The sequence below is a fragment of the Lepisma saccharinum genome, chromosome 21, assembly GCF_977018435.1.
Source record: "Lepisma saccharinum chromosome 21, izLepSacc3.1, whole genome shotgun sequence".
Taxonomy (NCBI): domain Eukaryota; kingdom Metazoa; phylum Arthropoda; class Insecta; order Zygentoma; family Lepismatidae; genus Lepisma; species Lepisma saccharinum.
In genome coordinates, this window is record NC_139249.1 from 9552858 (window position 1) to 9579664 (window position 26807).

The 26807-nt window shown below is 38.2% G+C and overlaps 1 protein-coding gene across 2 annotated transcripts in view; it reads left to right on the forward strand.

Annotated features, from left to right (window-relative positions):
• orb2 (cytoplasmic polyadenylation element-binding protein orb2) overlaps positions 1 to 26807 on the forward strand; it is a 376691-nt gene that overhangs the window by 180389 nt on the left and 169495 nt on the right. For both annotated transcript variants that reach the window (XM_083142704.1, XM_083142705.1), the window contains exon 2: positions 2715 to 2829. In XM_083142704.1, coding sequence (XP_082998830.1) covers positions 2715 to 2829 — 115 coding nt within the window. The remainder of the gene's footprint in view (positions 1 to 2714; positions 2830 to 26807) is intronic.

The following is a 26807-nucleotide window of genomic DNA, read 5'->3' on the forward strand; positions in this document are numbered from 1 at the left end:
CCCTTCTGTGCTTGCTATTCGTTGAACCGTTGAAAAATTAAGGGGTTTTACTCTTCACGATGCGAAAATGCTAAGAAGAGGTCGAAATGCAAGAAGTGTAGAAAACATTGCTGCTGTAAGAGGTAGCATTGCAGAGGTTCCAAATGTATCGATTCCTCGTCGTGCTCAAGAATTAGGGCTTAGAAGAACGACAACTTGGCGTATTTTGCGAAAAGACTTGGGTTTACACCCGTATAAGATTGTGTTGACCCAAGAACTGAAACCACTGGACCATCGTAAGCGCCGTGACTTTGCTGCTTGGGCTTTAGAGCAACTTGAAACGGATCGTAATTTTGGGCAAAAAATTATCTTCTCAGATGAAGCTCATTTCTGGTTAAGTGGATATGTTAACAAACAGAATTGTCGTTTTTGGTGTGAAAACAATCCACAAGAGATTCACGAGAAGCCCTTGCATCCGCAAAGGTCACTGTATGGTGTGGTTTATGGCATGGTGGCATCATCGGACAATTTTGTTTTCCAAAACTAGGTAGGAGATTCAGTTACAGTGACTGGTGAGCGGTGCAGATTAGCAGATTTTTTGTGGCCAAATTTAGATGAAATTGATTTGGAGGACATGTGGTTCCAACAAGACGGTGTCGCATGTTACACTGCTAATGCCACTATCGGCGTATTGCAAGAACAGTTTGGTGAAAGGATAATTTCAAGAAATGCAGCTGTTAGTTGGCCTCCAAGAAGTTGTGATTTAACTCCTTTAGATTGCTTTTTGTGAGGTTATTTGAAATCTATAGTCTATGCAAACAGACCACGATCCCTTGATGCATTAAGATTGAACATCGAACGCTGCATTCGTGACATAGGCCCGAGTTATTGCATAAAGTCATCGAAAATTGGGTTCATCGAATTCACTCGTGTGCACGAAGTCGAGATGGACACTTAAATGATGTGTTATTCAAAACAGAATGTAATAAACTATGCTTCATAGTAATATAAAAATTTTGGTTGTATCTGAAGTAGTTTTCATTTTATTTCATTGTAAAATCACCTCCCTTTACATAAGGATTTTGTAGATATCAGAATCACTTTTAGTGAAAGTACATTAATCTCGTAATCATTTAATGGTGATTATTAGCCTCTAAGATAGGTAAATAAAGGAAATAAAAGATATGTGGTCATGGTGTGAAGCTGATACGAAAGAAAAATTAAACACACATTTATCTTGATTTAAAATTCAATAATTTTGATGGGCAAAAATAGCAAACATTTTGTGTTGAAAAATATACAAATACTAATCATGTTAAACCATAAATAGTATCATTATCATTAAACTGTAAATAAACATGGCAGCTTATATTTTTCAAACTATCATTAAGAAAATTTCCAAAATTCAGCTACAAAGACTTTAAAAATATTTAAGTTAGCCTAATATTTTAAGTTACAGTTGTAGAGTACATCCACAATGTTTTAATTTCACTGGAAGAAAAGTTACTGAAATTATTATAGTTTCATTTACACAATCAACAAACATTTCCATAGTAGGGACAGTATCAGAAACAGAAAAATATTTATTTATTTATTTATTTACGACTTTGTTTACATGGCGAAGTTAAGGCATTAATGCCTTCTCTTCCACTTAACCATAACAAATATATATTTACGTACATTTTTTATTGGTTTAATCAAACTGTTCAAATGTTTAACAGGGTCGTTTACTGAAAAAAGGCTCTCTAGAAAAAAAAATTATATGCATGGTGTCAAAAAAACATACAAGCAATTTTAAGCGTTTTTTAAAAAAAAAATCAAAACAATCTGATTTAAATAAATAAAATCAACAAAAATGATTTTTTAAATAAAAATCATGATTTTTTATCCACCCTACTTTTAGCTAATCGCGAAGATGAGGATGATGGAATAGATGAAGGGTCACTCACAAGGATCACCCATAACCAGACCGGAATTCGAATCCGGGACCTGTGGCAAGGTAGCTCGCTGCACTAACTATTGCACCACGGAGGTCGGCGTTACTCCATCAGTACATTTAACTTTATATAAATTATTGTGACGTCATTCACTTCAGCATTTTCAGCTTCATCTGCCTTGTGGAAACATTGAGTTTAGTTCAATGTAATTGTAACTGGTTGCAGTTGAGAATGTTGATGCCCTTCTCCCACACTATTAAGAATCACAGCTGATACGTATAATTTAATTAGTTATAGTATTAATAGATTAGTTCAAACTTAATAGGGAGAGTGCTGAAGTAAATTTGTAGTGTATAAAAATAATTTTAACTTCATTTTTGATTTCGTTCCTTTGCTTTTAATAACTCAGAAACAATGGAAAAAAACTTGCTCGTCTGTTAAAGTTAATGGCTGTCTTGGTATATGGAAGTTTTTTTTTCAGTAGAGTGAAAAGATGGAATTAAATAGATTAGAATAGGCAAATAGAATTGAGATTGGGTCATTTTTCTACCTTCCTATGATTCCATTTCGTCTGCACCACCCCAAGTTTCGTCCTTACATATTTATGTTTACGTAACAACGTCCCGATTTCGCACTTCGAAAATATGGTAGCTCTACCCAAAAAGCATAAATCGTTGATTAATCCTTTTCCCGGCTTTCTTTCCAGATGAACACCTATTAAACCTGTTTTATGTTATAAATTGTACATCAGTTTTAAGGTTTTGTTTTTGAATATTGTGTTTTTTAAATTTTTTCCAGGATCGGACAATGGGAAATGCAAACGGCACCAGCCCATTGGACAACATGAGAAGTTTAGAGCATTACCTGAACGACATAATGCGAGGGGCGGGAGATTCGCAGGAACACTTAAAAGGTACAGTAAAACAGAATTAACATAGTGTGTGTCTCACTTTGACTGATAAATGAAAAATATATGCAAAAATTATGATTTTATTACAATATACGCATGGAATTGACGATCGAAACTTCATTAAGCCAAGCAGAAGCTTTTTCTTGGGGGTTGCAGAGGAAAAAAATATCCCCACCCAAAGGTTTTATTGAAACCACATGAGAATGAAAACTAACCTAATTCTATTGAAAACAAGGACACAGTATTTTGTTATTTTATTATTGGATTAAAACATCTTATTATATTTACACTAAGTTTTATAACGTATCAGATAAGGGGTGCTTAAGGAGGCGCGGCTTCGTGCCCCCCTGGCGCCGCTACTGGTTGTGCATTACCCTGTGCCATGAGGCACGTAGGAGATGTTATGACTATAATAGCACCACTGGTTAGAGACTTTTACCCTTAGCGGTTTCCTCAATTTATGAAAGGCTGACAATGTGTCCCAGATCGACTTACGTAGGGATATAGATGGGAAAATTCCCACCTAAGATTAACGACCCTGAGAGTCGAACCCGGACTCCTGTCTTGTGGTCACAGCCTCTTATAGAACGCAAAATGTTGTGACAAATTCCACAAAAATTGAAAAATATAATAGATAGTAGAAGAAGAAAATTGAGATAAATAGTGTAGAAAAAAAGCTTTCTTGTTTTCAATAGAATTAGGTTACTTTCCATTCTCATGTGCTTTCAATAAAACCTTTTGGGTGCGGATATTTTTTTGGACCAAACTGTATAACAAAGCGTGTTAAAGCGCTATGATCAGTATTGCAAAGATAAAACCCTGCAAGCGAGAAAACCTTATTTGATTCTTCTACTGTACCGAAAATCTGAAAGGAGAGAACCACACTTGCCATTTCTGAAAGGCTGTGATATATGTGCGTATATCAGAAAATGTTTTCGCTCTGGGTATTCATAGGGAATATTCTAAGAAGCGTGGATTTGTTCATTCGTAATTTCAATCCGGATTTTTCCATTCGTACTATCAGTGCTTCCCTTGATCCACGAAAAACAAACTTAAAACTGGAACTTACGTTGATCAATATGCTACCTTGTAGATACTTTCGACGAGTTCTTGGAACACAGTTCCTCTTTTAGAGAGAAGCAGTGTGTTCAATCGGTTGAAATGCGCTCAAGTTAACAAGTAATAATGATTTTTAAAAATCACATGATTTAGCGAAGCATCATAATACGGCTGTGCGAAAATGTTCGGAAGAGGAAGCTCGCAAGTAACATTAGTTTCTTTTTGGCTTTGTTGTTAGAAGGAAATTTTTGGCACCTTTACCTTCGTTTGGCACCTGAAAGGAAGAGGCATTTATAAACATCTCGGCTTAGCGCGATGCAGTCTCTGGTGCTCGCTAAAGGTTAACGGTTCAGCCTTGGCAAGTTAAGAAAGAGGACTTTCCGAAAACTGAACTTGTTCTTGAAAGCCCTAATGCTTCTCAAACGGTCAGGCCTCTCACCGATGGTGTGTGTTTGAGGCAATTTTGAGGAAATTGCATTGTTGTCATTAACATTGTAGCCTTTTATTTTGTACAATCAGAATTGAAACATATTTTCAAAGGGTACAAATTCATAATAATCTGTATTGAATATTTTATTTCTTAAATGGAATAAGAAGGAAATGATGTCAATATTCTTCAGAGTTCCTAAATTCATTTTACTTTATTTACTTCTGTGCAACATTTTCTCAACATTTTTAGGTTCAAAAATAATACCATTGATTAATGTGGTAAAACTTATAACCGGATCACTTGTCACATACTATTCTCATTATTTTTGTTACCGGTAGTTTTAGTGTAAGTATAGGTCGAGATTTCAGAATCTACAATAACGAGGGCCTCCCCGATGGCGTAGTGGTAACGTCGTCGCTCTGTAATGGGTCCTGGGATAGATACACGGTGGAAGTTGTACAGTGGTTCGGATTCCACTTTAAACTGTAGGTCCACGCCCGATTAGCCATTCTGTGCATAAATTATCCTTATAGCAAAATTCAAACTAAGTACAATAATGAATAGTGTTGCTACTAGGATGGTGTAACCGAATTTCGACCTACTTATACAGCATTTGAGCCGTAAAACAAAAGGAATGATTGGGCGACAGCATAGTTCGCTGTTTTCATTACAAATTGCACCCAATCTTTTAGCTTTCGCGAATTTTTCGCGGTTCAACGTATCCGGATCAGGAGTGGCTGCTGCAGGAGGCCTTGGGCATATTTTTCCTTTCAAAAGCGCAACTGCAGTCTGAAATGTCAGAGGCACATTTGCTGCAGATTGACATTCAAGCACAACCATGCGCATCCAGCACCAAATTGCGTACTGGCCCATCACGCTCTTTGGGCTTGCTTCGGATGCGATCATATTTGCTCAGTAGCTGCATTTTCGAGTGCTTGAAAGGGGAAATGAAAACTGAAGGCTGAAATCTCAGTCGCATTATGGTGCTTTCGCGTGCGCTTGTATACTCTGGTTTAAACGCGAATCTTATAATTATTGCTTAATTTCTTCGTTATATATATAAACTTCTTTGACAAGTTTGCAAAATCATTTCCTGATTCAATTGCAAAAATTGTTCCAAGGTTGACCATTTTCATCGTTATATTTCCCCGACTAATGCATTAAAGCGTAACATTGTGAATAATAGAAAACCTTAATTTCAAATTCCATAGCATTAATGATCAGCAACTTAAACAGATTTGATATGAACAGAAACAACAATGTTATTTATTGTTTTCATAATGGGTAGAAGTTTACAGTTCTGTTTTCTATTCTAACCTTTTTCAATTTTTTGTTTTTCTTTATTTTACTTCGCTTTTCTATCACTTTTGGCTAATCGCGAAGAAGAGGATGAACGGTAATAAGATGATATGGTAGAAGCATGCATATTTCGTTTTTGACAGAAACTTGAAATGTGAAGTAACAGACTGTAATGTTCATTTTCATGTTTTTGAAGGGTGTCAGGTGCATTTTCCTACCATGTTTTGTCACGAAATTGTCCAAGGAGAACTGCATTATGAGAAATAAACTCTTAAACACGAAGTTTAGAGGTTATTTTAAAACCGATGCGACACTTTCTGTAGTATGAATTACCCTGTAAGTTATGTAATCCACGGAAAATTGATTAATTGTGCTGTAAATATGTGAGAAGCCAAAAATTGACTCCTTTGCACAGGAATAACTTAATACTGTGCCACTACATAAATGTACTATTAGAAGAAAAGTGTTTGCAATAAGTGTGGTTTTTAAAATGATTTTTTTTTGTTATATTCACCTTTTTAACACCGAAATGCCTTTTTTTGTTATATTCACCTTTTTAACACCGAAATGCCATTTTTATATGCCGCTTTTGATCCCGATATGTGCCCCGTTTTTGTACCTAAAACTTGATATTTTATGTGATATATGTGGCTCTCATGATGAGACAATCGCAAACATATAGGGACGACACAGCAGGAGCCCCACAGAGGATTATACTGGCTATAAGCCCAGACGCCACAGCCTCGCTAGTCTGCAGAATGCACTCCAGAGTGTGAATTGAGGTTGACATTTGGCTGTCTTCGGGAATAGCCGTCCTTACACCCTGTAATGCATAGGGTGCAATACATTGTCACGTGTGGGACACACGGACTACATTTTTTAATTTAAAGTAACTATTCTACTGATAGTTAAGCAACATTTATCTTACAGTTTCTGTGCAATCTAATATGAAACTTAACAGTGTTGATTAAAAATAACTACCCTCAAAGTACCTTCCCAGATTTGTAGCTATGAGTGAAAGAAATTTGTGTCAAGGGTGGGACAGACGAAACACTGCGTCTTCACTTATTTTAATTTCTTTGGTTTGTTAAATTATGAAAAATAAATTATTTAAGACAACGACAATAGGTAATTGACATTTGAATATTCTAGTGGAGTTGAGGAGGAAATGTAACATTTAAATGAGAAATTACTTGTTTTTTGATGTCACGGGCGGGACCCAATATAAAACAAAAGTAAATCGAAAAGTTAAATAAACGATCATTAATTAAAATATTCTATCTTCTAACTTAATTATGTATAACACGTGGGTGAATCAAAACTTACACCCTTTAAAAAAAACACATTGAATAGAAAATAATTATTGTACAAAAATGCATGAACATTTAACTTTTTTCGACATAGTCACGAAAGTATTCCAAGGACTTTTTGAATCGTGTGACCAGTTCTTTTATTTCTTGTGTGTAAAAATTCCGTCCAATTTCAATTGAGTTGACTTTTGTGCTCATCGGTTAACAATCGCGGCACCCATTGAGAGCACAGTTTACGATACACCCAACTGGTGATGAATCAGCATAGACACACTATCGTAGGATATGCTCAGTTCACTTGCAATCTCTTTTAATTTTCACGTGGCGGTTGAATGCCTTTGTGCCCACAAAAATAGGACGACGGAGCGCACCTCAATGTTGGACGCCACCTCAATACGACGCGCCATACTCACACTGTGACTACTCGCATACTAAATCAGCTGAAGCACGGCTGCTTGTGGTGTGTGAAGAAAACATTCCAGACAGTGTTGCCACCAAGCGTTATTATTTTATCTCTCTTCGTACAGGAACACGGGTCGGGTGTAACTTACTTTTTGATTCACCCTGGTACTTGAATTTTTATCCAAATGACAAGTTTTACTTTGCTCAGTCTCAAAAAATTGAGGATCAATGCCACTTTCACTGGAATATCGCATAGAAGCACCAAGGCACTGAATGGGTACCCTCTGACGGTTTCTCTCAGTCCCAAATCATTTTCTTTCGTTTTAGCACTTCGACTTCCAGTCCGACTGGCTTAACGTCTCGAAATGAGATTCAGGGAGGGCAGTGGCCATCCATTTGGTCCTCGCACTGAGTCTCCCGGGAATTAATAGAGACCTATGTTTGATTCCGAGGCGTCGGTTTACATAAATCTGCATAATTTAACGTCGATGCGGATAAGCGACCGTAGCAGGAAACCTTCAATTTTTGAAGGCAATTCGCTGCAGAAATGCTGCGAGTCCAATCTAGCCATATGCCTGTAGTCTTTGAATCTTGTCTTCTAGCTCTTTGTTTTGCCCAATCAGAAGCGAGACAGACTATTTGTCTATTGATAGGTTTTGGTTCCAGGTTGTATGCGGCGTTGTTGTCTCTGATAGGAACGTGCTTGGAAGATGTGTACGTTTGTTCCTATTCTTGGCGGAAGCTAGATATGAGGGTAATAGTGTTGCCACTGCCCTGGAATATCATGGAGACGACTTACGGTTGAAAAGGTCACGGAATTGCATTAAAAGAATATCCAAATACCTGCGAGTGAGTCATGAATTATGAAATATGGGTCGTACAGGTCATTAATATATTTTTATTTGTAATGCTAATGTGCAGCGAAAGATGTTCTCATGTAAATACAAAGGTGTTAAAAATCGTGTCTGCAACTGGAGATGGACTATGTTAAGGTTAATTACAGGATGGTGTGGAAATCGATTTTAAAAAAAAAACACCTTAGAAAAACATGGAGACATCAGGAATTTCATTTTGCTAATGCAAACAAGGGAGTATGGCAGTAGGGCCACAAAGATTTACAATCTCGACCAATTGTGGAAGTGGTGTGATCAATACCACGCTCTGGCCGCGTGGAAACTAGGCGTTAACGAAAAAAAGTTGTTAGCTTTCATGCCTTTTATACGCTGTGAAAATTTTGATCACCTCAAAGTGTTTTTTTAATATTTTTATAAGTCTACGTTATTCACATATAGCCTAATCGGGACTGGACCTACGGTCCACGACTAAATAATATAATATTTTGACTATTACCCCCATCACTAACTCTTCTTTTATCAGGAAGAGTTGTAGGAAGTGGTGCAGGAACAGGCTGAACGGTATATCCCCCCTATCTGCAGTAATTGCACATGCGGGGGCCTCTGTAGATCTATCAATCTTTTCATTACATTTAGCAGGAATTTCCTCTATTCTGGGGGCAGTAAACTTCATTACAACAGTAATTAACATGCGAACCATAGGGATATCTATAGAAGTAGTACCTTTATTCGTATGATCAGTAAAAGTTTAAAGTGTGATCCGAACCACTACGTGCCTCCACAGGCGCTCGAACCTTGGACCTCCTTGATTACAAGGTGACGGCATTATCATGGGGGAAGTCTCCATTGCATCGACCGCTCGCGCTGCTGCCAGGTGGTGGGCATGGACAATCCCCTCCCCCCCCCCCTCTTAATTGTCATTTCGGTTATTTCACGATCAGGCCCGTACTCAGGAATTTTTGGAGCGGTGTGGAGAAGATCCCGAATGCTATTCGATTGACTGAATTAGGTTATTTTACGTCGCTTTTGTACCACTTTTAGTGTGCTTTGATAACCACTCTGCCACGGTGCTCGGCGAAGTGCCATTTTAATAATTGATGTGATCAACAATACTATGGTGGTATTGCAGCTAGAGCTGAATTGTAGACGTGCAATATTATGGTCCAAGGTAACGGAAAAATTTCAACTTGCTAATAGACCTCTCCCCACCCCCCACCCCCTCCCGACACGACAATCAGCAACTCTGTCGCTTTCGCATACAAGAACAACTGAACAACCATCATAATTCATGTGTAAACAAATAATATATTTATAAATTAAATTATACGTGTTAACAATGATTATTAAAAATAAAGTACATGCCTAAATGTGAGAAAGAAAAATTGAGGCATCCCGATGGCGCAGTGGTAGCGTCGTCGCCTTGAAATCAAGGGGTCCCGGGGTTCGATACCCGGTGGAGGCACATAGTGGTTCGGATCCCACTTTGAACTGTAGGTCCAGTCCAGATTAGCCTTGCTGTGCATTAAGTGGACTTAAAGCACCAACTCAATGAACAAAAAAGAGAGACATTTTCACATCACAACTACAATTCGAAAAATGTCGGGACAGGGATCAAAAAGAATGGAAAGTCCAGAGTGGATGTTCGGTTCAATGGTTATAAAACTAAATATTACCAAATATTCCACACTGCAGACTTCTGAATCCTGCCTATCTCGACAACAAACCCTTTCATTTACGCAAGAACGAAATAGAAATTCTTGCAAAATTTTTTAAAAAAATTGTCAAGGTTATTTTCGGGTTCACGATAGTATTTGTGCCCACTCTTTGAATTATGTTCCCATTCAGGGTTCCATCAAATTGGCTACGCTATTGATTCTCACATAAATTTGCGTCTGCAATAAGCATGTAATGGAATCGCCTCGTGCAGAGTGCGCGAGTACTCTGCTTTGATTGAGCGACCAGGAAGCTTTTGTCAAGTATATCACGTGTCGTCTGTGATTTGTATAATATTAATCATTCATATGACGTTCGCTTGCGGTGTGTAACCAGAGTTCATGTGTGGAAACAAGGCATGTGTTTTTTCCCCCGGTTGCCATTGTCAACGAAATTGACACACCAGTCGTCCTTATCTTTTGGCACAAATCAATATTTCTGAACTATTCCTGCTGCTCATTGTTTCTGACAGTGGGCTCGAGCTGGACAGATTAGTTTGTCGATACAAAACTGATTGCATTATAATATAAAAATTAATATAAGGAAATTTTTTTGCTCCAAGCACAATATAAGCGAATATCTCGTACATTTTTTAAAAAAATCATACCATTAATGCGTTCAAGGACATAAACATTCCAATATATTAGCCAATATTATAATATCCCAATTATATTAGTGGTTGGCACAACGTGCTACGACGCCAGCGGTCCCGGGTTCGAGTCCGGGTATGGGTGTTCCTTGTGAGTTCCACTTCACCAATTTCATCATATCATCATTCCATCCTCATCGTCACCATTAGTCAAAAGTGGCGAAATGCGACGCCAAATAACAAAAATCAGATCATTCTCATTTATTGATAAAAGTTTTTCCCACCTCGATAGAGGGAATTTTTTTAAAGGTTAAGAGGAAATTGGATCGCGAAGCGTGTTGTGTGACCTTTCTCATAAAAATTCCATCTGTAATTTGGAAAGAATTATTTTTATTAAGTGGTAATTTCCGGGCATGAAAACGTCCGATTTCTACACATTACAATAATTTGTTACTTCCATTATTATGCTGGAACTTTAATTTATTTATTTTATCTACTATCACAAACGTTAGGTTTTTGTTTCTTTTATTTGAAATTAACAGTGTCAATTTCCAGGGGAGTGACTGATGGGTTAACGCCCATGTTGCACGTGACTCTTGTGAACCATCACAGATATTTTTTTCACTCATGTCATAAAATTGACTACTTGAACACTATACAGTTTGAATAAATTCTGTATAGTCATCTGAATATTGAATTTATTTAAGTTTGATCTTCACTGATTAATACGTGGGCCGCTATAAAACAGGCTAATATTTCTGTAATTGGCGAATGTGAAGTTAACTTCTGTTGGCTTATTATATTACTGTGTATCACGTTTTGATAAATCCGTTTTTATCACTGCATCTCAAACCGTTAATTGTTGTTATTGTAAAAACGTCAATGTTAGAGAATATATACACGTTGCACAAGTTGCTGCAGCCTAATTTACTGTAACGAAACATACACATTTAAAGTTGAAGAAATAAATGATTGAGATGTTTTAAATTTACAATGAAAACGTAAGAAACATTGATTTGTGCTGTGTTAGAAAACGGTCACTAGTTTTATATCATTCAAGTTGTCAATTTTATGAAAAGAAACTATTTCTGGTGGGCAGAAGAGCAACGTGGACGTCCCCATAACAAAAAAGTGACGCAGGAAACTTTATTTGTACTGAAGGAACTGAAGCTAGGTACGTGACGTAATAAGTGATGTGCAGATAGGCACAAAAAAAATTATGTAGTGATGTCAAGCCGTGGCTGGGACTCGCAGCAAGTGGTATTTATAGAGCATGCCTTTCACTTGGCACCAGTCGTTTTTCCAATTTTATCTCAAGTCCAAGTCAGAAATAGGAGATAGACGAGCTTTTCTCCACGGGAAGAGAACTGCTTTCGTTTGTAAAATATTCGTGTTTATTGTTTACCTTTTTTGCATGTCCATTGTCTCCTGATATTTCGTATTATCTTTGTGAAACGTGCTCTGTAAGCTCGAAAAATGTCGTTTTCATTTTCCATATTTTTACATATATCAGCGTTTAGAACATATTTTACATATTTTTATCATTTTTACATACTTCATGTTTCCAGTCATTTCCGGATGCATATTTTGTATTCATACTAAATGCCAAAGGTTTTCTGTTCATCTGTATCCTGTTCGTTTTGTATTCTCTGTTTATTTTAAGTCTTGATAATGGACAATGCACCTGTTATTCTAATTTCTAATATTATCAACAATAGAGAATGCAAGCTCAAGCTTTCATGATTAAATCCGTTGCATATTTTAAATATCCTACATTTCATGCGATATTGAACACAGTTTCAGTCAATATAAATTTGTCATGAGGGACAACAAGAGGAGATTAATGTTTCAGCAATGAAAAGAAAGTTTGGTAAACCATTGTTTTGAAAACAAAAAGTAAATGACATTCTAATTTTGCGTTATATGTAAGCCTAATGCATTTTATTTAGCTATCCGTTAGCTATTTATTCCGTTCCCTTATACACTTACTAGCTGATTACCCAGCATTGCCCAGGGTATTTATTTATCCCAGTCTTGTATTAGACACGAAAATAATGAATTCTAACTATAGTGTAAAATGTAACTAATTTTAAATGTGATCGTGAATGTCACCAATTAGATTAGCGACTCCGAAAACTATGGATTCGACACTAACCTAGGTCACCCCCCCCCCATGCCGATAGGTGATGAACTTGGAGTTGATCCGCATTGGGAGTGTCAGAAAACTATGGATTCAATTCGCAACACAGCCTGAATGTTAGACAACCCGAGAAACACTATCGTTGTGCGAATTGCATAGAGTCACGGATGTCTGTTTATGCTGAATGTAATATCGGTGGTTCTTGATTATTTTTACCCTTCCCACCCCACCCCTATGGCTGCCAGGGGTGTCTTACCCCCCACAGTATTTCTTTCCAGATTGCAAATGATGCGTGTACCAAGTTTGGTTGAAATTGCTGCAGGCGTTCGAGAGATATGCCGGAACAAACAAATATACACACCCACACACACGTCCATTTTTATATATAGAGAGATTCTTCATCCACTGTTCTGGTGTTTCTCCCTTCATCCATTTCATCTTACCACCTTTCATCCTCATCTTCGCGATTAGCCAAATGGGGCAGAAAGGCGAAGTAAAATAAAGCAAATCAAACAATTAGTAGTCCTCCATTCTCTATACGAGTATCACGATCTAAAAGGTCACCAAACTTTTATAACGAACTCCATATTAATAGAAAACACTATCCGTTACTACAAGTAGCTTTCCATCTTATAGGTATACCGTACAGTCGGTTTACCTGGTGGACAGAATTGATGTTCCCCTACTCAGATCCTTCTTGAGGCCGTTTAAAACATCGGATTGCGGTGAAACTTAGCAGATAGGGTATGGAAACAAAGGGGAAGTGAATGCTGACGAAAAAAATAGTTCAAATTTTTACCACCATTTTCAAATGTGACACTGAAATCTGGTGCACAGTGAACAACTTCCCGGAAAACACTTCGCTGTCTTGAGACTCTGGTGGTGAAAATTTCAACTATTTTTTCGTCAGCATTCACTTCCTCATTGTTTCCATACCCTATCTACTAAGTTTCATCGCAATCCGATGCTTCAAATTTACTCCAGAGAGCTCTGAAAAGGGAAACTTGAATTGTAGTCACCCTGTATTTGATCGACCGAAGCGCCACATACGACACCGTTGATGAACCCTAGAGCAGCTTATTCGAGGACATTAACGAAGCTTTAACTTTTAGTTCGTAACAAATAAATACGTGAGACCACCAATGATAATTTGGATCCGCATGTTGTTAACAGTAGTGCAGTATATTTTAATGTAAACAAGGGTGCAAACAAAATGCGCCTAATTGACAAGGAAGAACGTTGTTCGTTCGTTATCCTGTTACGGAACGCCGTTGTTCTACTTTCGCAACTCATTTGAGGTTTACTTGCAGAGCATAATAAGTGTCAACATGAAACTATGTATTCAGCGCTGTATTCAGGAGAAGTGTCAACATTCAACCTTTTCTCTGATAATTAGTTCTATTCAAAGGTATCGCTCGTTAGGCATCTATGATCCCAAATTCATAGTCATATTGTTCTCTGCGTCGTCAAAGTCATCCAGTTGATGATTAACGTCACGAGAGCTTCCTGCAATGGATTAAACTTTTGAAGAAAACTGCAAACTGTGACTTTTAACAGTGTATTAAACGAATTTAGAAAGATATTATGTAATACGAGCATTTGTATTTAGTTCTGGTGTATGTCTCTTCATCCATTTCATGTTATCACTCCATCCTCATCTTCGCTATTAGCCAAAAGTGGCAAAACAAGCGAGCAAATCAATCAGTAATCTTCCATTCCTTATTCCTCGATCGAAAATACCACTAAACTTTCATAACACACCCCATATTAAAACAAAACACTATCCATTATTAACAGCAGCTTTCCAACTGTTTATTAATGTGTTCAGATTCGATCGACTTAAGGCTCCATATTTTGTTTTCCTCGCCACACGAAATGAATCAGGGTGTCTACCAATCTGGAAATCTTGAGAAACGTCAGGAAATTTACTGTGTTTGTGGAAAAATCAGGATTTTTGTAGTAGTGCACTAACAATGAAACAGAAGCACAAGGAAGACATTTTTAAATTTGTTGTGGGCAAACTATACAGTAAAATTGCATATTTTAATACTCTAGGAAAGGGGTTATGATTTTAACTACTGTATTTTCAAGTATAAATCAACGAAAGTAAGTGCCTATTGGCATACACTTTCTTGTTTCAATTTTTAAGTTGAATTTGGTCAATATTACTATTAATAAATGTTACTAAATTTACTTTAATTATGTATTATTTATGCTAAATTGTTATGATTTGTTAGAAAGATAAATCTTTATTTACCATTGGTGAACATGCAGCAAGTCATACATAACAGCTCACCCAAGATGCCTCGATCCAACAATTATGCTCTGTTCAGATTCTCGTATTACTTTTAATATGTGAAGTGAATATTCTAAAAACTTGCTTATGTGGATTCTAAGTCTGTGTTTAGCTACATATTTATTTAAATACATGAATTGCCGTAATGACAACCTCGAAAATCTGGAGAAATTTTGTTTTTACAAAATGATATACACCTTGTTGAGTATCTTCTCTGTCTCCCGTTTCCCCCCATTTATTCATTTAAGATATGTCTCCTACTTTAGGAGTTTACCCTGGAAATTGATTGCATGATTTATTGATTTGCTGTAGCGGATGGCCAGAATTAAAGTTACTCAACTCAGAGCCCTCTGTAGCCTGTTTGAGGCATCGTAGAACTCTGAAATTTGGTGAATCCACTATGCAGACCATGGGGAAGAGGATGTCGATAAAAAGAAATAGTTCAATTTTCCGCCACCAGGTTGAAATGTGGCGCTGTACTTCCATGATGGGTTGTAATAATGACGTAAACTGCTCCAATTGATTATGGATTTGCCTTGCAATCTTGCAATAAACGAGATATTATTTTTTCGCAACTTCCAGCCACTAACAAATGTCAGCTATATCACTTAACGTGATTATTTGTACAACCCATCACGGAAGTACAGCGCCACATTTCAACCTGGTGGCGGAAAATTGAACTATGTTTTTTATATCGCCATCCTCTTTTTCATGGTCTGCATAGTGGATTCACCAAATTTCAGAGTTCTACGATGCCTCAAACAGGCTACAAAGGGCTATTAGTTGGGTAACTTTAATTCTGGCCACCCTGTATTTTACTTCGCTTTTCTGCCATTATTCGCTTATTTCGAGAATGAATTGTGATCGGATGAAATTGATGAAACGGCAATCACAAACGCATAAGGACACAACACAATTCCTACAGAGGATTATACTGGCTTGAGAGTCCAGACACTTGAATCTCGCTAGCTTGCAAAATGCAGTCCAGGGTGTACTACTTAACGTGAAGTCCCTGGTAGTTGCTAAGGTGCAGCAGACACCACACACTGTCTAGGGATTCTGTGGAGCAAGGCCATGCATAAAGGTAGGGAAGGGTTATAACTCAAGTAGGCGGATCAAAGCAGTACATGCTGTTGCAAGCGGCTGTAGCCGCATTTTCCCCTCCGTGCACTCACTTTCATCTCGCGCGTCTACTGGTCGAGAGAGGCAGAGGCTTGTTTTCGTTGGCTTGCCCCAGACATTCCTGGGATAGAGTATAGTTTATGCACCGCGTGACTGCTTATTTTCGGTTGCATGTGCGAGTTACTTATGAGAGAAGAATGGAACACAATATAAACAGGGAAAGAATGGTGGGTGGCAATGGCGTACGCAGGGGAAGGGCTGATTTTCCCTTCCATTACCTTCGAAATGAGCCCAAAATGTGGTCTAGAGTTTCTGAATTATCTGTTTTTAAAATAACCATATACGTATAACTTGTATATGGAGGACGAATTTTCAACCCCCCAGATGAAAAATGTTCTGCGCTACCTATGCACCATCTAAGTTCACAAGTACAGCTCCACCCCCACCCACCCCCCCCCCACCTGCGTACGCCAGTGGTGGATGAGGAGTAAAAATCTTCGAATGGTTCAAGAGAGAGAGAGCGAGAGCTTGAACATTGATTGATTGAGTTGGTGTTTTTAAGTCCACTTTATACACAGTAAGGCTAATTGGGACTGGACCTACAGTGTAAAGTAGGATCCGAACCACTATTTGCCTCCACTGGGTATCGAACCCGGGACCCCTTGATTACAAGGCGACGACGCTACCACTGCGCCATCGGGGAGAGCTTGAACAAACCAACCCTGGTATCAATCTAATGAAAATGATTTCAACTATACGTAAATTTCTGTGTATGCTTACACACAAGCTCACACATACTCATACTCTGCAGAGACTGCGCTTTATGATGGGATGGTTGCGCAGGCACTGAGGAGAAGAGACGAGGACGTGTTACGTAAACAGCTTGATGACATTGACAAATAGTTTCCGATGGATAATTGAAATGCAACCATGTGTACATAAAGAGATTGGGCGTTACAGTTGAGGTATTCGCTCATCTTGGCATTCCACAAATGAGCGAGTCAGTCATTCGAGAGCAGGGAGGAGTATAGCAATGTCCTTCATCTGCAATTCACAAACTTTGTTTTGGCACCCGCTAGTATTTCCATTGCGTAACTTCGACACAAAGGAACAAGTTTTCATATCAAGATTTCCAGATCCCACATATTGACTAGCCGATCTTCGTGGCGGAAAGGCTAGTACAACAACCTACGATGCCAGGGGTTCCGGGTTCGAATCACGGTCTGGCCTGGTTGTTCTTTGTGAGCGTCCCTTCATCATATCATCTAATCTTCGCGATTAGCCCAAAAGTGAAAGAAAAGCGAAGTAAAAAACCAATCAATCATCTTACCGTTTTGGAATAACCAGACCAGAATTATATTTTCTTCTCGCACATGAATAAGTAGAACTATCTCAGTTGGTGATTAATTTCTAGCGCAACCGCCTTAAAATTGCGCGTTCGAAACCCGGCCTGATCATGGATGTTCGTTCGTGAGTGCCCCAGTTTCATCTAATTATGATTCATCCTCATCGTAGCGATTAGCTCAGAGGCGGAGAACGACGTAAAATTAAGAAAAATGCTAAAATATACTTTTCAAGTGCCTGCATCTTGCCTATGTACTTCTTCAAGGACCTTTTGCCATGGGATTAATGACAATAATTGTGTTAAATTTTCGCTATACTCCTACGTGAGTTGCAAATCTAAGTAGTTTCGCTTGAAATGTTGTGTAGATTAAAATGTGCAAGTTTATGGATTTGCATTAATCTGCTATATTTAAAGCAAATTAATTTTGTCCAGTGAAATAAAACCAAATTTATTTCCGCATATTTTGAATATTTTTCCAGTAAATTCAAATTTGGAAAGAATAAATTTAATTCAGTGATAAATCCCCGTAGGGTGAAGTGCCCATATTTCGGATAGGTTCCTAATTTCGGATACCAAGAAATTTCCACCTTAGAACAGCAGCGCCGAAGTGCAGATAGTGCCAACTAACACGCTACTTCGTCCCAAAGTTTCACCCTTGTGCGTGACCTTGAGCAATGTTTCTTTAGTGTGTGGCTGATATTTCTGACTTTTCCGGAGTTTTGATGTAATATTTCACCATTCAAACTTAAGGGCTTCAACTCGAAGATTAGTATTTACTCACTTCTGTCTAAATTTTATATAATCTTGAGAGATTCAGCAAACATTATTACGTAGTTTCAGTCACATTATTTCAGAGGGGGAACGCACAGAATCGCCATATTGAATATGCGACTGGGTTTCCTAATTTCGGATGCTACACGGGTACTTAATTTCGACTATCCGAAATTGTGCACCATTTCCAAATACTCATTAGTAACCCTATCCGAAATTAGGAAATACCCTGTCCGAAATTAGGCAACCTTTTTGTTAGACTAAAAATATGCATACAATTCTTTGTTTCATAAAATATACCAAGTATTTCTTATATATGTTAATATAACTTTCAGAAACATTAATAAATATATGTTCAATGTTTATCAACACATTTATGGCTTATTTTGTTTACATTTAGGTACTGAAAATCTAATTTGAAATTAAGTATCCGAAATATGGGCACTTGACCCTATTATCGTGCAGATGAAAGAAAGTAAGCTTATCCGAGCCATGTGTTTATATTATGGTATTATATATGTATTTTGCGTCACTTTCTACCACTTTGGATAATCGCGACGCTAAATGACAATAATCAAATGAGATTAATTATTTTGTTTCTCTTGGCCGTGCGAGTATTAGTAGTTTTACCCTGTAAACCTCTTCGATCGGCAATGAAATTAATACATAATTGAATTTCGATGTTTCCCTCCATTTATTTTGGACATGCTTTTTCTTATTTCCCCACTTTGAACATCTGGCAACATTCCCTCGTAAGTATCTTCGAAACCGTAGGAACTCCACAAATGTATTTGGCAGGTCAGGGGCAGTAAAAAGTGAACGCGATCGTTAGAAAGACTGCACCGTGCGGAAAAGTAAAGAAACTTAGCACCGTCATTAGTGTGAACGACATCGACATGCACCTCCACCGCTCCTCTAGGGCCTATGACTGGTCACAGCTGGGTTACCCCAAATCAGACTGCTCAGTTCGGCTAACAGGGTAACAGATGACCAATCCCGAACTGGTCACTGGTGTCATATGTATACCTTTCTTTGGTTTGAAATAAAAGGTTACAGATATTTCTTCCAATAAAGTCGTATTTATTGTTCTTCACACAAATACAATGAATCTTTATCACTGGCAATCCTGAATCGAGTTGACCGATGCAGATCTGCTTGCAAATCTGTAACGGGCAAACCTTCCAAGATTAATACACGGTTTGTTAGTATCGAAAGCGTAGGTTTGTGAGGAACTGCCAATTCCGCCCGAAGCTATGGGTAGTCCACCCTACAGGGTTAACCTGTGATACCAGCCTTACGGCAACCGTATAAAGTAGGCTGAAAAGTTCACAGTTTGATCCCTTTTTATGCAGAAAACTTGACAAAATGCCAAGGTAACTTGTCCTATATTTACATGTGTCTATGGTTTTGCATAATTACATCATGTTATTTAGACTTTCACAATATCTACATAAAATTACTAATCATGGAAACAACGTGCCTTTTTATAATATTTTTCAAATGCCAAAATATGTCACAAAATAATTAATTTTGATATCTAAAACAATTGTAGATACGTTCCAGAATGTTGGAATTTCAAGCATGGCACAGATTAATGCATGCGCAGATGCTGCAATTCTGTTTTGGAATGTGTGCATGACGAGATTCGATTGGGGCGACACAACTTCCCACTGCCAATACAGCGCGCGCGGCGGCCAAGTTAAATCGGGGAGATTATTCTGTCGGACCCTGTATATATGCAAGAATCGCTTAACTTTGCCGTGTTCCCGAGTCAGTGCCCGCGTAATGGAAGCCATCGCACGTTCTCAATTATGAGGAGCAGAATTTCTGCAGCGTGATTAACCGATCCTTGCAAGGGGAACAACACGTAGCTTAACCATTCTTTGATGTGAAGCACCACATCACAAGAGGGCTGCAAGCGGGCTCCTGTGGCAGGTTTGTCGGCTGATTGTTTAGGAAGTGGGTAATTTGCTTGTGTTAAAGCTCGAACCCGTGATGTCCTCATTGCGATACACGGATAATTTCGTTACGGACTCAGGACATGCCTTCCCCCTCTGTATCTCCCTTGCGTATACACACACACACACACGAGAGAGAGAGAGAGACATTCCCCCTCGGTAGCTTTTGTGCCAGCTTCCCTCATTCTCGCTGCCCTCCTACCTCAATTTAATCAATGGATTGCGTCACGGACACCAGACTATTTTTCACTCTAATACCCACCCTTCAAACGGCCGCCATTGCTGGACACTTTATCGTCGTGGTACAACGAATCTGTTTTAGGTCATCTATGGTTCCGTTGGATTTACGTTCTGCCTCTGGAAGGAAAATCCTTTCATCGAATGTGCCATTCGAGTCTCTTGATAACCATAGCGGCGCATATTAAATTTGAAGAATGTCCGTATTACGTGTAAGGTAGCGCTGGCAATCACGATACAAAGCAGCATTTGCGGCTTGAAATATGGCGGCGGTCGGGGATTTTTTTTTGCGAGGTACCCAATGGGAATCGATTTGTAATGAATTGTATTCAGGGAAGAGATAACTGAATGCAAATGAATGGGATGTGGTGGCGGCTCGAAAGATCCTACCGTGTGTGAATATATGTATGTATTGTGTGTTGGGAATGATGGAGTACTTCGGTAAGGAATATCCCTCCCTCACCGTGAAGTCGGGGAGTCTTAAGTTGGAATGAGCAAGGCACGAATCTTATCATCTGTTTATTCAGATAAATTGATTTGGTTTATTTTACTTTGCTTTTCTACCACCTTTGGCTAATCGCGAAGATGACGAGTCAACGCACAGATCGGTATTCGAACCCGGGACCCCTTGCGTCGTGCTAACCACTCCGTCACGGAGGTTAGCTATCATTCCGATAAACTTACAGATGTAGTAAAAGTACGTAAAAATTAGATAAGGTTCTGTTTCAAGTTGTTTCTTCGCATTTTTGAAACTTTGCACTTCTTTTGTCCGCCTTTATATATACATATATATATATATATATATATATATATATATATATAAATATAATAACACGTTTTCTTTCTTGAATGATTTGGTTTACTTTACTTTGCTTCTCTGCATTTTTGGCTATTGCTCCAAGTCTGAGGTAGTTCTCGTTTTTGTACGTATGAAAGAGAGAACATGAAAATTTTTAGCTGGTGAAGCCTGTCATTTAGTGCCATCGATAAAGATGGCGACTTCTGGACTGGTCCCGTACACCAGGAGGTATTATGCCGGTATTGGTTGGGTGGGCCTACCTGCGGCAAAGAAATCTGTAGGCTATTTACAACTGGTATGAATGGCTGCCTCCCCGATAGCTTACTGCTAACGTTGTCGCTTTGTAATCATGTGATCCGGGTTCGAACGCCGGTAAAGCCACATTGCATAGTGGTTCCAATCCCACTTTAAACTGTAGGTCCAGTCCCGATTAGCCTATTTGAGTAAAAAGTGGACTTAAACAACTGGCATAAGAAATTCGTCAAGACAATTCGGGTTCATAACCCACCATCTTTGCAAAGTAGCAACTGAATAAACAACTTTGTTTCCTGTTTCGTCTGTTATTTATGAATAAGTTAGACCTTCAGTTTTTGTGCAAAAAATTATATTTGAATTGTGTCCACGTCATTTATAAACACGTTTGATATGTATAGAAATAATGACACTAATTCGAAAATCCTGTTACTGCTGCTAATTCCCAATTACCTCCAACCCTTTCATAAGCAGTATTATAAGGTACGTCCGTTGACTGTTGCCTGTTCTTGCGATGGTGTTTTTTTTGTGCTCCGGAAGAAACTGCCGGCAAAGTTTGGCAGCAGCTGGCTTGATGGCGGTCAACACATTAATCCAAAGGTTAATTATTGCAAACACCAAGGATTGCTTCTGGAGGGCGAGGCAACTAGCATCTATAAATGACATCTCTTTGAGTAATAAAGATCGTTTTTCTTGTTCGCCCGGTTGATTCTGTGAAAAGGTATCTTAATGGTACACCCAACGGCAAAAGCATTACTAGGAAAAGTGTCCGTTACCATTTTCATTCAGTCTGTTTTCCCCCAATATGATGATGACAAATCGAAATTTAAAAATAATCGCCAATAAGGAGAGGGTATCTACCACCACTCCTTAAAACAACATAGGATGTAGAATTTTTTTAAAAAAAAACTTATGAAAGTAGCTAATACAGATTATCTGGAATTTACGCGCATTTTGAAGTCTTCAAGAGAAAAAGTTACAAAATGAACAAATGGTTCATTTTCCCTTCCGGATTCGGTTCTTGTAATTCCACTCCTCAAAAGAGATCCAGTTCAGAAACCTGTTCCTCTCATTCTTACCATTCTCAGTCTGGTACAGAATTTTGGTTCCCTCAAATTTCGGTTCTACTTAGACTGAAATGAATATATTGTAGAAAATACTGCTTTTTTTTTTAGCGTACCTTTGTAAGCCCACAACATCTTTAGAATTTTTTGTTCCAAGTAGAATGCAAATCTCCTAGAAAGTGAATTTTTTTTTTTTAGGATTTATGAACTTTTTCTGTTGTTTTTAGATCGCGGACGTGTGTCATGGTGAAATAATTTACCTCTGTTACTTTAGTCTGAAAGCCAGACTCAAGTGATTATGGGGGTGTAAGGGGTGACCCAATTGTCAACCTCACTTTCACGTAGTACACCCTGGACTGCATTTTGCAGACTAACGAGGCTCTGGCGTCTGGACTCGCAGCCAGTATAATCTTCGTACTACTGTGTGTGTGCGTCCTGAGGGCCTCAGCTTTTAACCGAAGTCAGAATATTTTAGTTACGACACGATATTACAGTTACGTTATTTTAGTTCTGTTAACCTAAGTCAGAATATTCTAGTCTTCCAACGTTACAGTTATGTTATTAGTTAAATTTTAATTCAGGTAAGGGGCTGCACCCCGTATAAAGTGACGGGTGCAAAATAGCCTAAGTGCTGATGCACCCAAAATTTAAAATTCAAATCAAGTGATTATGGCACCAGGTACATTTCATGCGTAGTGTAAATTTCATATTATTATTCGAATTTTCAAGTGCTTTTGAGCGTGTAGAATGAAATTTGCTTTTAAAAAGTGGTTTCGATTAACCGACCTTTAAATTTGATTGGAAACACAAGTTTCAAAAGCAAAAATCCTGATGATAAATATGCTTGGAAAGTTTTCATGGGGAAAAAAACCCTGGAAATGTCAGGGAATTTTATAACAACAAAAATCGTAGCAATCATGTAAATACTTTGCCTACTATGTCTTTGGCTGTATGACGTGTGCATACTTATGTCATTTTGCACAGAAGTTATTATACACAAGGAAAGAATCCACCAAAGTTTAACCTTCGTCCTAATTAGGGAGTATAATTATAAATCGAAACCACTTTTCGATGCTAGGTTGCCCGGTTGATAAGGATAAAATATATTCGAGCATCAATTAATCTTGACACCGTTGTCAGAAATCTCCAGAGACTGGAGAAGAAAGAAAGCTTCCCGTTCCGTTTTATTTTTGGAATGTGCCCGCTTTTTCGTGTACCGGCCGAATCGGTTCAGCCTTCCTGGGAATTCTGTTTTCCTTCCTTTCTCTGTACTTCGAGGGTTATTAACTTCGTTCTTGTATGCTGTTTCCTTCTTTTTGAGCGATGATTTCGGCAGCAAGTCTTTGACCTGAAGTATCTACTTTTTGTGTCATTAGCTTAAAAACGGATTTTCAAATGAACTCGTTGCTAGTCTTGAATTAGCATCTGCCTCAAGCCTGCAATGCTGTTATCAACACCGTATTTTTCGCCTATTTACAAGGGTGCAGTAATCTTATTGGCTTGTCATGTTCTAAAGCGAACACTTCTTTATTTCATAGATGTACACTCTGTCCATGTAATCTATGGAGCGAGTGAGCAAAAGCAAGTCCTTTACGCAAGTAGGACTCGGGAAGGCCCGAGTAGGAGGGAAAGTGGTTGCATGGAGGGGAAAACGCGGCTGCAGCTATAGAGCGACCACACAAAAGAACATTCGACCAACAAACTTCGCGCATCCATCTGTTCAGCCTGGGCCACTGGAGGCTCCACTGTGCCACTCACCTCCACAAGCGAGTACGATGCACAGGACACGCGGTTTTGCCCAGACTATTTTCTTTGTGGTCGCACTATACCAGTAGTTTGCAGCAGCGCGCACTGCTTCGCTCCGCGCACTAGCTTTCTCCCTTTTCTCTATTGATGACCTCATGACTATTGTTAGAGGCATGCATATTTCGTTTAGGACGGAAACAGGAAATGTGAAATAACACATTGCTAATTTTTCATGTCTTTCAAAGATGTGCGGTGCATTTTCCTACCATGTTTAGTCAGGAAATGATGCGAAATGCGAAATATACTCTTAAACACGAAATTTAGAGTTCGTTTACCGACGCAACACTTTCTGAAATCTGAATTATCCTGTAAGTTATGCAATTAACGGACAATTGATTAATTCTGCTTTTATCCATAATTTTTAACACCGAAGTGCCAATTTGTATATGCTTTTGATCCCGAAATGTGCCAGTTTATTGTACCGAAATCTTGATATTTACCACCAAAAACATATGGCTCTAGCGATTGCATATTTACTCGATACAACAACTTGTACAAATCTATTAAGCAAAGTATGACAGCGAGTTAAGAGTTGCATTTGAGCCATATAGCAACGTTACTCCTATAGTGTCGTAGGAAGTGAGTAAATGGGCAGCCAAGTAATGTTCTTCCTAATTCATCATCCCCGTCGCCCCAACGCTAACACGTGTTTAGAGAAATCAACCTAGAATTTTCCACATTCACAAGTTGGAAGCTCGCAGCCAAGTTTTGTTTATTTTGCATACTTAATGACCGCCTGCGTATGTGGTCCGCGAGATAAGAAACGATACTGTTAATCAAACACTGCAGGAGTCAAGCATTTTTAAAGTCATAATATTTTACGAATGAGAGAAAGAGAGAGGCTGTCCTTAGAAACGGGATGATGACGACAGAGATAAACAGTCCCGCAATGTCGTTAAGGCCAAAACTCGCTTGAAGTATAGGGGTGATTTTAGTGGCTCAGATAATAGTGATTACTAGCCTTTGGACTGCGTAATTAGGCTTTAGGGAAGAGGTCACGCTTTGGTGAATGCGGTGTCACAAACAGTTGGTGCATTAGTGTCTGGCATCCAGTGGTCCCTGAGAAGAAAATCGGGTGTTTTGTACTGCCTGTTCAATGCCATAAGACGTATTACAAGAGTGATGTTGGATTGATAAATAACTGTGATGCTACCATGTTGTTTTCTTGCAAAGATTAATATAAGCGGTTTCCTCTGTCCTGGTTGCCTAATTTCTGTAGTAAATCATAAGGTTTTGATAATAGAAATTAGTCTATAAGAAAGTCAATTCTCTGGACAAAAGTCTGTCCTTTGTATTTAAAACTGGTGTGCTACTTGTGAATATTAATTAATTAATCTAGTTATATTTACTTTTAACTATATACTTGATTTAATTGTAGTTTTCACCAGCAAAAACTAATTTCACTACATCGTTATAAGTTGCCGTAAAATTTAAAATTTTCAACCATTATAATTTGACAATCTGATTTAATTTACAAAAATGGAATTTGCAATTCCAACAATATCGTTTTCATATTTTATTTTTATTTCTGTTAGCCTTTTACCTTCGAACTATAGGAATTTATGTATATAACATAACTTCACCTAACCTAAATTATATCTAACGTAACTCCGGTTTCAATTCTTGCACAGTTATTGAGTGATAGTATATGTGTGACATATACGCGTGTATATATATATATATATATATATATATATATATATATATATATATATATATATATATATATATATATATATTTCAAAATCAAAAGTCCCGCCTTTGAGAAAATGGCTACCCAGGGTGGCGACAGACCTGGAAAACCTGGAAAACCGGGAAAAGTCAGGGAATTTGAGGTGTCAAAAAAAGTCAGGGAAATGTCAGGGAATTTCGTCTTCATTGACTTTTTTTAATTATTATTTATTTATTTAAAGATATCGTTATGGAACTCTGCAGGGGAACAGGAAATCTCGTTCGTAAGTTTCGGCCTCAACTTTTAGGCCCCTTTTATGCGCAACACAACCACGGCGCCAGTAACCAGTGATGGCAGGAGGAGAGAGAGAGAGATTTCTCTCGCCCTGGCTTCTCGGCGGGTATTTTAAATTCGAACACACTTTGGAGGAAAATTGTTATAATTCGGGCACTATGGGAGCAATCTACTTCGGATAACTTTTGTTTTTCAGATAAAACATCATAGCATGCAACCGTGTACAATTCAGATTGCCGAACCGAGGAAGGGGGTTTGGGGGCGCGACCCCCGAATTTCATCGGAAAGAAACATAATAATCTTGAGTTTGCCCTCTCTTCTCCCACTATTTTGGAGGGCAGCCGCGAGCTTTAGTATTCTCTTCAAAGAATGGATATTTCTCAAGAGAATGAAAAATGTTTCATGTTCTTGGGTGCCATACAAGTTGAATAATAAGCCAAAATATGTTGTTTTTTTTAACGAAAAATAGGTAATTTGCAGTTTTTGAGGAAAATTGTTATAACTCAGGAACTATTGGAGCAATCTACTTCGGATAAGTTTTTTTGCAGCTAAAACATCATAGCATGCAA